Source organism: Struthio camelus, chromosome 3, assembly GCF_040807025.1.
Source record: "Struthio camelus isolate bStrCam1 chromosome 3, bStrCam1.hap1, whole genome shotgun sequence".
Taxonomy (NCBI): Eukaryota; Metazoa; Chordata; class Aves; order Struthioniformes; family Struthionidae; genus Struthio; species Struthio camelus.
This window is the reverse complement of record NC_090944.1, coordinates 95,094,418-95,107,686: the sequence shown is the minus strand read 5'-3', so window position 1 is coordinate 95,107,686 and position 13,269 is coordinate 95,094,418. Positions and strand designations below refer to the sequence as shown.

The 13,269-nt window shown below is 40.3% G+C and overlaps 1 protein-coding gene across 7 annotated transcripts in view; it reads right to left on the bottom strand.

The window, feature by feature from the left end:
- MTR (5-methyltetrahydrofolate-homocysteine methyltransferase) overlaps window positions 1-13,269 on the bottom strand; it is a 73,389-nt gene that overhangs the window by 45,953 nt on the left and 14,167 nt on the right. For 6 of the 7 annotated variants that reach the window (XM_068939247.1, XM_068939244.1, XM_068939243.1 and 3 more), the window contains 10 exons: window positions 12,268-12,362; window positions 8,167-8,267; window positions 7,745-7,806; window positions 6,884-6,951; window positions 5,710-5,789; window positions 4,417-4,529; window positions 2,835-2,975; window positions 1,898-2,083; window positions 1,163-1,342; window positions 59-175 (listed from right to left, as the gene is read on the bottom strand). In XM_068939247.1, coding sequence (XP_068795348.1) covers window positions 59-175; window positions 1,163-1,342; window positions 1,898-2,083; window positions 2,835-2,975; window positions 4,417-4,529; window positions 5,710-5,789; window positions 6,884-6,951; window positions 7,745-7,806; window positions 8,167-8,267; window positions 12,268-12,362 — 1,143 coding nt within the window. The remainder of the gene's footprint in view (window positions 1-58; window positions 176-1,162; window positions 1,343-1,897; window positions 2,084-2,834; window positions 2,976-4,416; window positions 4,530-5,709; window positions 5,790-6,883; window positions 6,952-7,744; window positions 7,807-8,166; window positions 8,268-12,267; window positions 12,363-13,269) is intronic. The other variant, XM_068939248.1, reaches the window with a different exon arrangement.

Below are 13,269 nucleotides of genomic sequence, written 5' to 3'. Positions count from 1 at the left end.
GACACAGCCCTGCATATTTGCCAAGCGCAAATACACGGGGGCCAAAAGCACATCATACCTTGATTGCATGGTAAAGGAACACCCCGTGCATTGCTTCTCGAATGGCATCCATTCCTCGAAAGGAGAAGGACAGGTTGGAAAGGCCTCCACTTATCCTGGCTCCTGGCAACGTTTCCTAACAGAATTTTATGCAAACTTTTAGAAAAGCTGCTTCCAAAAAGGAAACTTAAGCAAAGCAAACAGTCCATAAAACACTTGGTCCCTGAACTGTGGGGCACTGGCAATTCCCTCTCTTTCTCTCTTTCCTGTTCTAGATCCTTCTACAGTTATTGAGGCTCATAAAAAGGAATTCAAATCTCTATATAAAAAACTACAAATAAAAGAAGAGATCCAGTCTAGCTATACGGAAGCAACTGCCATGCTTTCTGTAGTCACTGGTGCTGTTCTAAGTGCACAGCAGCATTCCAGATGTTCCTGCCGGCAGACCTACTTACGTCTCTTCCCATCCCTCAGCCAGCAAGGCAGGAACAACCTCCCTGCCTGCCTGCATGTCTCAGGAACGGTTAGCTGCCCATGAACTTGAGCTAGCTCACGTACTTGAGCAGCTAACCTCGAGGGAGCAGCCTCCCCCTAGAAAGGCACATGTTGACAAAATGCCCTGCCAGGTATTCAAGCCCCAGACTACTGTTGACAAAACATCTCCAGACCAGCTGATTTGCTTTTTGAAATGCAATAGTACAGCTTCCCTGGCTGTATTCACGTAATAATCTTCATTTATGCATCTCCTGACACACACATTTTGGCTAAATAAAAAGTCAGGCTACTGCACAAAGTCTATCCACGGTAATTGAACTTATATTAATTAAAAAGAGCAGCTTTCACATACCTTCAAAGAGGTCCTTTTGGCTAGAACACTGAAATGTTACCTTATTTAATTAGTATAGTATTTTTCAGAAGAGTTAATGGATTGAAATATATTTATAGAACTATTTAAAGCTCTTCTACTGGAAATACAGCAATATGAGGGAACAGCTGCTCTTCAGAGGAATACCCCCCCCAATCATTTAAAATGCTTGTTATTTTGCAGTAGTTAACTTTTTTTTTTTTTTTTTAAAAGTAAACCCAGTAAAATACTTTAAGTCAAAATAAGCTTACAACTCACTTTTATGGTTTTAGTAGCATTGATAAAATTCACGGCATATAGGTTATGTTCTTCCATTCCAGTACCTATGGTCAAAATATTAGGGTCAAATATTATATCATTTGGATTGAAGAACACTTTTTCCACGAGGAGGTGATAAGCTCTGGTACAGATTGCAATCTTGGTTTCCGTTTCTGTCGCCTGGGGAAGAAAAAAAATTCTTCCATGAAACTAATAGATAACGCAAAAAGGAAAGTCCCCAGAAATCATTTACAGCTCCAGTGACTACAAGATTGGGAATTCCTAACTTGAACATCATGAATATTAGAAAAGGATTATACGTAAGAATTTTGTATTAAAAACACCACCACCACACCTGTATCTGGAGTTTTGATTCTACTCATTAGAAAAAAAAAAAAAAAGATTTTGTTCTCTAACATTTCCCCATCCTATGCAAAATTTAACATTTGGTTTCTGAAAAAAACGAAATGGCAAAGATTCCCTCTACTATAAAACTCAATTGCTGAATTAAAGAGTCTTTTGCGAAGGAAGGAAGAGCTCAGCATAGCAGAGTAAGCAAAAAAATCCAGTCTTGTGCTAACAGCACTATATTTGGAGCAACACTGCCATTCCTCAAACAGGTAAACAACATAAGAAATGCTTATAAATCAGGGTCAAAACTACTGCTAACAGCAGAGGCCTCTTTAAATCACCTACGCCAGTGAAAAATACCTGCTTTAAGAAAGCGACACTCACCTGACCCACTTCATCAAAAGCCATGACAACCACAGCTGCTCCATACAACTTAATTTTCCTTGCTTTCTCCAGAAAGTCTTTCTCACCTTCCTTCAGACTGATGCTGTTCACAATGCATTTCCCTTGGCAGCATTTCAAACCCGCTTCAATCACTGAGAAATTTGAGGAGTCAATGCATAACGGCACCTGCAAATAACACAGAAGTGAGCAAGGACAATACATACATGTTATGAGTTACGTGTTGCACATGTCGTTTGCCAATTTGGACATAAAAGCAAACACAATGTTTATCAGTTTTTATGAATAAGAACTTTCTGGATGGCACTTGTTGATTCACTCTGCTTTAAATGCAAACTCAAAGCAAATTTGACTCAAGGGCTTCTATGAATATTCTGTCACACATCACACAGACACTTTTCCTCTCTGCATTGTCTTGTGTTTCTGAATGAGATACTTATTTCTAGAGAACACACTTAGCAGAAGCATCTTTTAGATTGCATATCCCTAGCATTTTTAAGTCTTTGTGTGAAGCAGCCCAGTCATGCACTGCCAACATATAAACTGTGGCTCAAAGCTGTTAGAACAGGAACCTACACTCAGCTTTAACCAATGGAAAAGACTGGCATATGTTTAGCTGAAAACAGAGAACATTAAAACGTCAGTTCCCTCCAAAGGCTTTTCTATTATAGTACCTTCCTCTCTTCACTATTGTCCAAAACTGCCCCAAGAAGGGCATCAGAGCAGGGTGCTCTGATGCCTCTGTTTTTTTTTTGTTTTTTTTTACTATGTATCTAATGAAGGACAATTTATAAACATACACCTGCTTACTAAGCATCGAACCTGGTTACTAAACAAATTAACATTACAGTTTTCTGAAAGGCAACTTCCAACTCAACTAAACGTTCTGTATTGTGCTTTGGTGCAACTCAGCTACTACCTTTGCAATATCAGGTTCTGAAGAAATCAAGTTACAAAATCTGGTCATAGCAGCAGGGCCATCCAACATCCCATCGTCCATATTTATATCGAGAATCTGGGCCCCCATCTCAACTTGCACTTTGGCTACACTAAGGGCTTCCTAAAGAAAAGATTCAAAAACCAAAACAAGTCATCAGAAAACACGGTCTAGTCATTCTCAAGATAACATTTCACCTTCCAAAAAAGCGTGCAGCCCTACAAATTATCAAAATAAAAGTATCCTTTCTTAAAAATTTACAAGGCAATCTGTAACAGAGTAAGGAAATGGTCCTTAACAGACAGCAATAGAGAAGTCATTAGCATGGCACAATCTTTAACTATTTTATTCACAAAAACACAGCACCAGAGACCCACACATGCTGACACTGCCATTATTTTTACACTGCTGGACTTGCGTTTAATTGAAAGATCTAAGATTTGCATGGTAACAAGGATTTCTGATTGCACATGATTACAGGAAAACAGTCTCTGTGATGGTATGAAATAAGGGTCTGGTGTCACAAGCTATGCTCTTTTTTAAACACAGAGTACTTTATTTTTAGAGGTTATTTGGCATTTTTTCCAGATGCAGAATAATCACCAAGCGCTAAGAAGGAAATATTAAAGCTTTCCTTCCAGCCCACATAATTATCTGAACACCCGTGTCTGTTCGCTCTTTCTCTTTTTTTCATCATGCTGCAGATTAGGGAGGGGAAAAAACGAAATAAAACAAAGGCTTTTAGTTGTTTACAGCCCCTAAGAAGCTGTATTTAGGCTCTTTATTTAATAGGCCTAACTTGCCTCATGAATCACAAGACCTTAAGAATCAGACTTCATAAAACCAAGCTAAAGCTTTAATTTTCACTGCATCAATTAGAACAGCAGAGTACGCTTTGGGGCAGAACCTCAGCCGGCAAGAAACATTACCGTACTATTTGTTTCAATGAAGTTAGAGTAACAATTGACATCAGTAAACAATGAGCCCTTCAGCCTTTCCATTTTGGCCCTACAGCCATTTCAAGATGGCAGCTTTCTAAACACCTTCTTCTGTAGCAGCTCTCACTTAGCATGCTAAAGCCAGTGATCAAAGTACACACAGAGGCAACTATAATCCGGACTAGGACTGGAGAAGGGAGGGGAAGCAGAGTGCGGGCTGCATAGTGGCAGAGCCTCTCCCGGGTCAAATATACCCCACGCGTGGGAGGGAGGAGGGATTACAATCCCTTTCCTTCTTCCTCTCTCCTCTGTAAACCCACCCCAGATATAGCACAGACATTTTCTATGCCATCACTCTATGTAACTAAAATCAAAATAGCAAGTCATGTTACCGGTAACATTTGTCAAAAAAACCCCTTGTGAAACCCTTGTTGCACATTTCTTAGGAGCTGCTAAGCACAGAAATAAAGGGCAGTGAGAAAGTAAACTCTTCTTTTTTTCTTCCTCTTGTAAATGGCGTAGAGTAGTGCTTTGTACCAGCAAAAGAAACAGAGCTACCAATGCAATGGAACAGAGCAATGAAAAATCAGAACACTATCTATAAAGAGCATTGTTAAAAAATATACTTCAAAGTTGCCTGCCATGATGAGTTTAGCAAACTTCCGTGATCCTGCAACATTGCAGCGTTCGCCAATATTAACGAAGTTGGTGTATGGCCCAATCCTGAACGGCTCCAGACCTTAAAAAGATATTTTTGAGTATATTTGTAAAAACACAGAAAAGAAAAAAAATGTGCAAGAAAGGCAAAAGCCCTTTCCAATTGGTGAAACGCAAATCTTTCTTTGGGAATCAAGGTTTCTCAGCATATCAGGACATGCACAGATCTAATGCATAACTAGCAAAGCAATGCAACAAAATAAGTTAATTATAAATAGACAACCACTTCCAAAACATATGCCAAAGGTTTCTATGCTTCCTCAAGGATAGTCAATAATTTATCTGACCCACAACGAATAACGGCTAATATATCCAATATAAAATGACATGAAGCTGCGACGCTCCTGGGCACCCACGCACGCTACTCCATTCCCAACTATGTTATCTCATGACTAACACCATCAGAGAAGCAGCCCACTGAAACGACCGCCAAACAAAGGGACGGCTCTTAATCACATATCTAAGTGCAGAGAAACCAGGCAACAGCGAGAAGGACTCTTGGGTAACAAGCAGCTCAGCAGTAAACAAACCTTACAGCAGAACAGAGAAGGAGCCTGCAGGAAACCATGGGGCAGACCATGATTTATTTCATTTATGTTAAACTGTTTTAACTTTGAGATATAAAACAGAAACCCAAAACAAAGGGCCTGTTTTATTTGGAAGCATTGCTCAACGGCTTAAAAGAAGGCCTGGCTGAATAATACACAGAGCCAAACTCTTTTTTTTTTTTAAGATAGGAGGAAAAAAAAAAAAGACAATGCTATAACATTGTCCCAGTACAGATGTATCCAAGTGTGAGGCCATAGGGGGCAGCTGTATCACAGCAGATGAACCAGGATCTCTTCCCAGCTCCACCACCAGCTGTAGTCAAACTACTCAACCTCTCTGTGCCTAGCTCTCCTCATCTGCAAAGTAAGGATAAAGCTAACTCACCACTACAAAATGCCTGATATTTACTGAGTAAAATACGCTGGCTTGGTTATATTATACAAGATTGCAATAAATTGTGCCATCAGTCCTTTAGATTCAGGTTGAGATAGGCCAAAGCAATAAGATGTGCATCCAGGTATCCATCAATAAGCTTGCTGGGTTCAGGTAGAACCAGAAACTCATAGCCATTCTGATTAGTAGAGAACAGCAAGTATATTTATAAAGGAAGGCTACATGAGTTAGAAAGCTCAAACTGTTACACTCTGTTTTACCTGATAGCAGCATGTATCCTTCAGAGAGAGAAGAAGCTGGAACGCGAGGTTTACATGATTTCACAGCTTCAGCAATTTTCCTGAGTTATAGGAAGAGGAAAATAAAGACTCTCAAAGTTTTTGACTAAAATTAAACCACTCCAAACAAGACTCTAACAGAATATACTCGACATACACCGCACGCCTCCAATTCAGCCCTGTTCCAGATAAGGCTAATGAACATTTCCACTTTGTGGAACATTTCCACTTTGTACTTTGCCAAAGGCAAAGTACACTCCTGGAAGATCCTATGTAGCTATTTGCAGGGAAAGTACAAAGATAAAGATTTATGGCATACAGAACATTAGAAACCATGACAACTGGAGGATCACTTACAGGTAGCCTGATGGATATCAGTACCAGCCTTCAGCCACAGTGACTCTTATCTGCATTCCTGACTCACTGAGCTGAACAATTGCTGATTGCAGTAAAATAACAAGGGACAAATATCATTCTGTGCCAAGATGCATTTCTCAGGTCCCAGAACAATTCATGAACTTCATGAGCTATTCTTCTTTTCTCTCCAGTCAGGAGCAACATACGCTGACCTCTGCACACTCAGGTACCACCTCCCAGTTTGTATAAGGGTAAAAATTAACCATAAAGGCTCCTTCTCTTTTAAGGGTTTTTTCATATCTTTCTCACTAGACGAGGCACAGCAACACTTCTCTCGACAGGCCAGGACTAACATCAGCTTTATAGCACTCCCAGATCCCGTTATAAATTTCCCTCCCTTTCTCCCCTCCCCTGGCCTGGCCTTCCTTTTACTATCGAAAGAAATCTGACATGTTACCAGCTGCCTAGGGGCACCACAGAGAGGAAGAATGTAAAAAGTAAGGGAACAAAGATGGGAACTCTATTCTGTCCCATGGTAAAGAGGGAGGAATGATTCTGGAACAATTTTAGAAGACAAAACAGCAGAGCTATAATCCTTGCTAGAACCATGCCTCTACCCATTCCTCAAAATACACATGGCTACAAAAGCCAGATTATTTCTACTGCACATACTGCTGCTATTTTCATTCACGTGATCCATCTTTCAAGGAAGCTCTAAGACTTACCATGGCATATTGCTCCAAGGAAACCACATTTAATCTACTTTTCGGTGCATCTAAAGTTATAGTTCATAAAGTACCTGATATGTGCTGGTGTGGTCCCACAGCAACCTCCAACTATGTTAACCAAACCATCCAAAGCAAAGTTCTGTAAAAGTGGGGGAAAGAGAGAGTTTAGTTTCAAGTTAAGAAAGGTATCTCATATCTCTATTCTCCATATTTTAAGCAAGTCAGGGGAACACAGGAAAAAAATCGGATGAAGAAACATGAGTACTATTTTTTTCCTTAGGATTTGTTTTCATATGTGGATGCCTAAGTCCAACTGGCAACTTGCTAATTTTAGGAAGCTGCATTTGAAACTGGCCCACTTTATGCTCAGGTCCTAAATGAAAACTTGGATGAATACCAAGATCATCGATACTATAGTATAGAAGGCAATCAACATGTAGAAGATACCGCATTCTTGCTGACACACAGCAAGTCCAACTACACAGTTCTGCATAACACAAATCGAGCAGTGCTTGGAAGGATAGATACCTTGCACTGGGACACCACCAGTATCAGCTGTGCCTACAAAAGCAACTCTGTAAAACTCTGCCAAGTTCATAAAAACCACTCAGCTCTTTGAATAATTCCCAAACGGGCAAGCAAGAATGTAGGAGTGCAAATGAAAAATATCTGCAGATCAAGCTGCAACAAAGCTGTTTAGTTAGTAGGCAAAGGGAGCCCAAAGTAACCAAGGTCTTCAGAGTTTCCTAAATAGCTTCTCCTACCCTGACACCTCAAAAGCACTGATGGCTATAAACAGACAAAATGATACGCAGAGCCATCTGAGGATAAAACTAACACAGTACTGTAACAAATTCACATAAAATAAAGAGATGTATGTCTATGTCTACTAATATGCCAGATAAAACACATTCATGAGAAATATTACATACCTTTATATGCTTAGCAGTCACTTCCGGAGTTTCATCATAACCACCAAAAGTATTGGGAAGACCTTGAAAAATAATTTTCCTACTACTGTAATTTGTTTAAAACCTCTTAAAAGCACAATTAAATTCCATAAAAGACACATTTAAAGTATCTACACTTGTATGAGAACTACAGTGCCTCATCATCTGTGTAATCATTATTCAACAGATCGTTATTAGTTATGCAAGACAGCATTCTGAATTCACTGTAACAGAACTAAAAGCAGTTACTTTCAGAAGCCTAAAAAATTCTTAATCTGCTTTTAATGGTAGCAACAACCTTTTCAAGCTAATTCAACTCAATTATTTCAAAGGAGATGGAATGTTTAAATAAATTTCTTCTGTATATAAGCACAGGAATATGTGCACATGCACGCACAACACACCTGCATTGGGGTAACAGATGACGTAGGCTGTTGTACACTTCCCAATTGTTTCAATGAAAGGTCGCATTTCAACTGCCCCTAAAGCACAATTTAAGCCAACACTAGAAAAAAAAAATTGTTTCGATTTGTAGGCAAAGCATAAAAACACCTATTACAAACAAAAGAGATCAAAGTTAGTGCTGGTAACTACTAACTCCTACAATCACCTACAATTCAACCACCCCCTCTCCCTTTTCTTTAACAATGCACAGCAAGACTTAATGGATGGGGGGAAGATAACATCTCTGTAAAAGGACAAGACTCTGAGGGTGGAGGAGAAGGGCAAGGGGGATTCCCTAAGGAGGAGAATGAATTGAATTGGGAACGGTAAATCAAGACTTCATTTCAAAGTCCAGGAGGAAAGTGGTGGCATTCTGACAGCAACTGTAGCAACCTAACAACTCCGTACTTCCTACATGAGCGAGAGAATGGGTGGAATGAGAACAAAAGAGTGAAAAAGAAGTTCTGTACTACAGAAGAAGTATGAAAAAGGTGAAAGAACACAGAATTGCCTCAAACTACTAACTTACAATTTTCTTTAAAAATTGCACATAAATTTTGTCAACCCTAGAAGAAACCGAGTGCATCCTCGAAGTTGCCTCATGGCAGCATTAAGCTTTTGCATTGAATCTGCTCAGTCTATTCTCCTGTGTCTTAGTGACCTGGACAGCACCACAGCAGGAATCTTTTCATATAAATAATCTTCTTAAGCAATTTCACCAGTACAATAGGTACAATCCCGTTTTCTTTAATTCAACCACAAATACATAAGTGTGACTTGCACTCAAAATGACTACATTGTTATTAAAAAACGAAATCTTTCTTTCATAAAGTATGTAGGAGACCTTTTACAGATCCTTTCTGATCGCTCTGCACCATTCTAGCAGCCATCTTACCAGTTCTGCAAAACTCAAAAGTTGCTCATAGTGCTGCTGGAAGAAGAAGGTGCAAAAAAGCTTTCTCCTTTCCTAGGACAGTCTCAGGGAGAACGCAAGCTTCCTCACAGAAACTAGAAGAGATAATATCCACACCTCCCAGCTAACTGAATGACAGGCTGCTTCAGAGGTAGCAAAGTTAATACAGCGCACATATGTCCACTCCACTTCCCAGAGGTCAGAAGCAATAAAGCCCTGAACAGGACTAGGAGCACAAAATGGCTTTTACTTTTCTCCCATTTCCTAGTAGCAGGCAGGGGCTTCGTATTGGTAATTGTACAGACAACAGCAGCAATTATTTGCAGCCCAATTCACTTGTTGAACAGAATGACGAATCCTTGGGATCCCAGGGGCTCCTAGCACCATCCCAGAATGGGGACCTGAACACCGTACAGTCAGTTTCCTGAACCAAACAATGCACAAATCCCCTCTTCCCACAGCTTTTTATCTTAATAGCCAGATGTACCTCCAAAATGTTTTCCAATGCATTTTCTATGGGCCAATCTACTTACACAGAAGAAGTTTTAAAAGAACCCTTTATTTCCATCTCACCGTTCTGTGCTAACATACATCTAAATCATTCACGTAGATCCCCCAGGTATATACAGCACGTACTAAATCAGGGAATACACAATTACAACAATGAAGACCTGGAATTTATTGCAAAGTGTGCACTCTTCTTTTAAGATTTTTGAAGCAAAGCACACTAAGAGTTGTAAATGAGATTATCTGTCCTAATCAAATGCAGATGAATGCAATGTATTTACCACTGTTAAGTCACACTCGATTTACAAGCCTCCAGCTCACACTTTTTCCCCTACTCTCCTCTTAAGGTAACTGTCTTTTATATTAGGTAGCTTCATTTCTCCTTGCCTCATCATCTGTCTCTGTTTTTGAGTTTAGACTCATCTGTCACGCTCTGTACCTTACCTCAGCAGTGAGATACCATAAAGGCAGCCAGCCTACTCAGCAAATGAGCGCTTTTTGATGTTCTCACTTGACTTACTGCGTACCGGCCCTCCAGAACGCCTCCAGACTGCCTGAAGGATCGCCTGCCGCAGGGGTAGCTGCCACTTTAATGAGCACGGCACCATCCATGCCTTACTTGTTTCAAGACTATCGAATCAAACTAAGCATAGACACGTACATTCACTCAGAAGCAAAAAGTAGCTTCCGCTGCCACCATCATCTTCACATGCTACTCAGCATCATCCTGAGAGAAAATACTTGAGAAACAAATCTAGTAGCCTGGCCTCAAAATCTAGCAGTCTGGAATCAGGCAGCTGGTCCACTACCATTGCTGCCTAGTGCAATAACCGTCACGCCCTCACCTTGAAAGTCATCTCTCCCTTGCTCATTTCTTCACAGCATCCACTTATCAGCTCCTATGACAGCTAAGACTACAGAGCACCTTTGGCATCAGAACAAACACCGCATTAGGGTCCTGAACTCAAAGTATGTCTTCTTAACCCTACCACAGCTAAAACAATCACAGGATCTGAAGTAACACAAAGGGAACTCACGCCACATCTGAGCACCCTTCTCAGGAAGCAGCCTGCCACCCGTCCTTCAGCTGTCCTTTAAGAACAGTTCACACGTTTCTCAGCCACTAGCTACATCAACAGGACACAGATCATTTACTTTTTAAATGGGCCCCAAAGCAAACTGATTTAGGGACAATGCGTCACCCTGAATGGGACATGAAACCCAACTGGAAACACACAAAACAATATAAGATGATCCCTATGATACTATCACTAAATGGAGACAATCAGTTTCTTCTCAACCCTAAAGCCACTTTTGGCAGCAGGAAAGGAATTAAAACACAATCTGTTCCTCAATTAAGACCCTTCTGCCACATTGCTGTACAGTGGCCTTCACATAAACGAGAAACAGGCCCTAAGCACTCAGGCACATAAGACAGCTTTATGAAATATGGTTTAATAAATTCCTGATTTCTGCTCCAGCGCCATTCTCTCCTCTTCAGAGACAACAGAGTCATGAGTACGCTTATCAGAGACAGACTCATGCCAAATATGGATCACTAGGCTGTGATGCTGAGTGAAGGAGTCAACTACCACCCTGTTCCAAGAGGCTCCATATGTTACTTCTGGAGCACCGTCTGGTCTGGGAAAGTGGAGCCTCAAGGGCAGTCAGGAAAGCTGTGAATGCAGTCTTCTGCTTTCGTATCACTGGGATGACAGATTGAGAGTTTCAGCTGGAATTTTGTTGCAAAAACAAACAATGGCTCATCACAATGTGCTTGGCATGCACTGCTAACAGTAAATTAAATATTTTAAGTTAGGTGTCTTTTTGCTAGAATACTCTATTTTCAGTGTACATTTTCATGCAAAGAACTCACCTGAAAGAAGAAATGATAGAAAAGAAAGAGGAGGGAAGAGGCAGAAAAGAGCACAGAAGCAGAAAAGAGCATAGAAACACAAAAGACTAGAGAAACAGAATAGTATGCAAATGAATATGCAAGACTGCACAATGACTGAAATTTGCTATGTTTTGCATTTTCACAGCTCTAGTCTTCTACTTATTTCATCTTTTTTGCCTGAACAGAAAAGAATGCAAGTAAATGGAAGCATCAGGAACTCTCAAAACAACAAGGCACTTCTTTCAGAAAAACATTTAGTGAAAGTACGCAATTTCATAAGAGTTTAGAAAAGAACACCAGAAGGAAGCCTTATGATTTGCTCTTTCAATCCATTCCGAAACATTTTTCAATTGGTACTGCTTGGCTCTAACAGACAGATGCAGGTCCTGCCTATACGAGGAATTAGCTCTTTGCAGAATTTGAGACAGTAGATGTCAAATCAAAGTTTTAATAAGAGTTTTTTTTGTTTTTTAAATGCTGTGACCTACTAGTGATTTCAGCAGCTGTTATAAACCACAACAAAAAGCCCACCCCAAATTATTTAGAACAATGTTTTAAAAGGAGTTAGATATTCTTTGGAAACATATTTCCTGCCAAGGGAACAGCAGCAGAACCTACTAGCAACACACATGACTGAATACGATCACGGCTAGCTTATCTACGATTTTGCTGTAAACAAGGAGTTCAAATAAAAAGAATCATAATCTACAAATAACTCATTAAGATAAAGATACGTTTCCTTACCAAAGTGGTTTACTGTGGGAAACACTGATGACGAACGCCTCTCCTGTCTGGCCTGAGAGGGTTCGCCCGCTCTTATCCACAATAGTTCCAGACACCTAAATATCAAAAGGACACAAAGAAAAAGGAAGAATTAAATTAACAATAAAAACAAGAGTATAAAAGATTGAACTGTTAAAAATCAAAATAGATGGACCTGTGTTCCACTCAAAGTGGTGAGACAAAACCCAAACAGAAAAATTACATCTTCTGTCCCCTGGAAGCCTTAAACACCTTTGACCAATCAGTTTTCTCTCTCCCAATGACAGCTACCGCAAACCGTTCAACAGTAAGGCAGCGTTAGTACTGCAGTATCATTCTGACGGCCTCTAAACCAAGCTGCTTGAAATCAGCAGGGGTTACCCATTCAGGCAGCTATCAGCAGGAACAGCTCCTCTCATATTCCCCATCTCCGCCTTTATGTTTCAGGTCTCAGGACTCCAATTAAGGGGGGGGTTGGTGGGGGGAGGGCGGAGTGTTAAGTAAGTGATTCCTTTGGTCATAGGGGAACATCAGCTATGTTGCAAGCTCACAGCAAACACCTATTAAGTACTACACACAGAAAGAGATGTGCAAATAATAAATAATGTCTTGACCCCAACTAACAATAATCATGTTGAGAACTCAGAATTCCAAGAGTGTTTGATCCAGAGAAGACTGCCTACATCTACACGCCATTGCCTTTTTTCCAGGAGCTGGAATGAGTTTTGCGCTAGAAGACTCCATGCAAAGCTAAATCCATGATGTCCTCCAAAACACGCTTTAACTCTGATGCTGCTTTCCTTTGGCAAACTACTCAGTCAAGGTGACCACTGGAATCGCAAATAATGCTGTGCTAGAGATTATACTCTTCAACAGATACATAACTGAACTGAAAAGGGAGCAGAGAACGAGGCAATCGAGTTTACTGACAACTCTATTCAGGATAATGGTAGATCAGAAAGCCTGAGCTGCAAACTGCAGAAA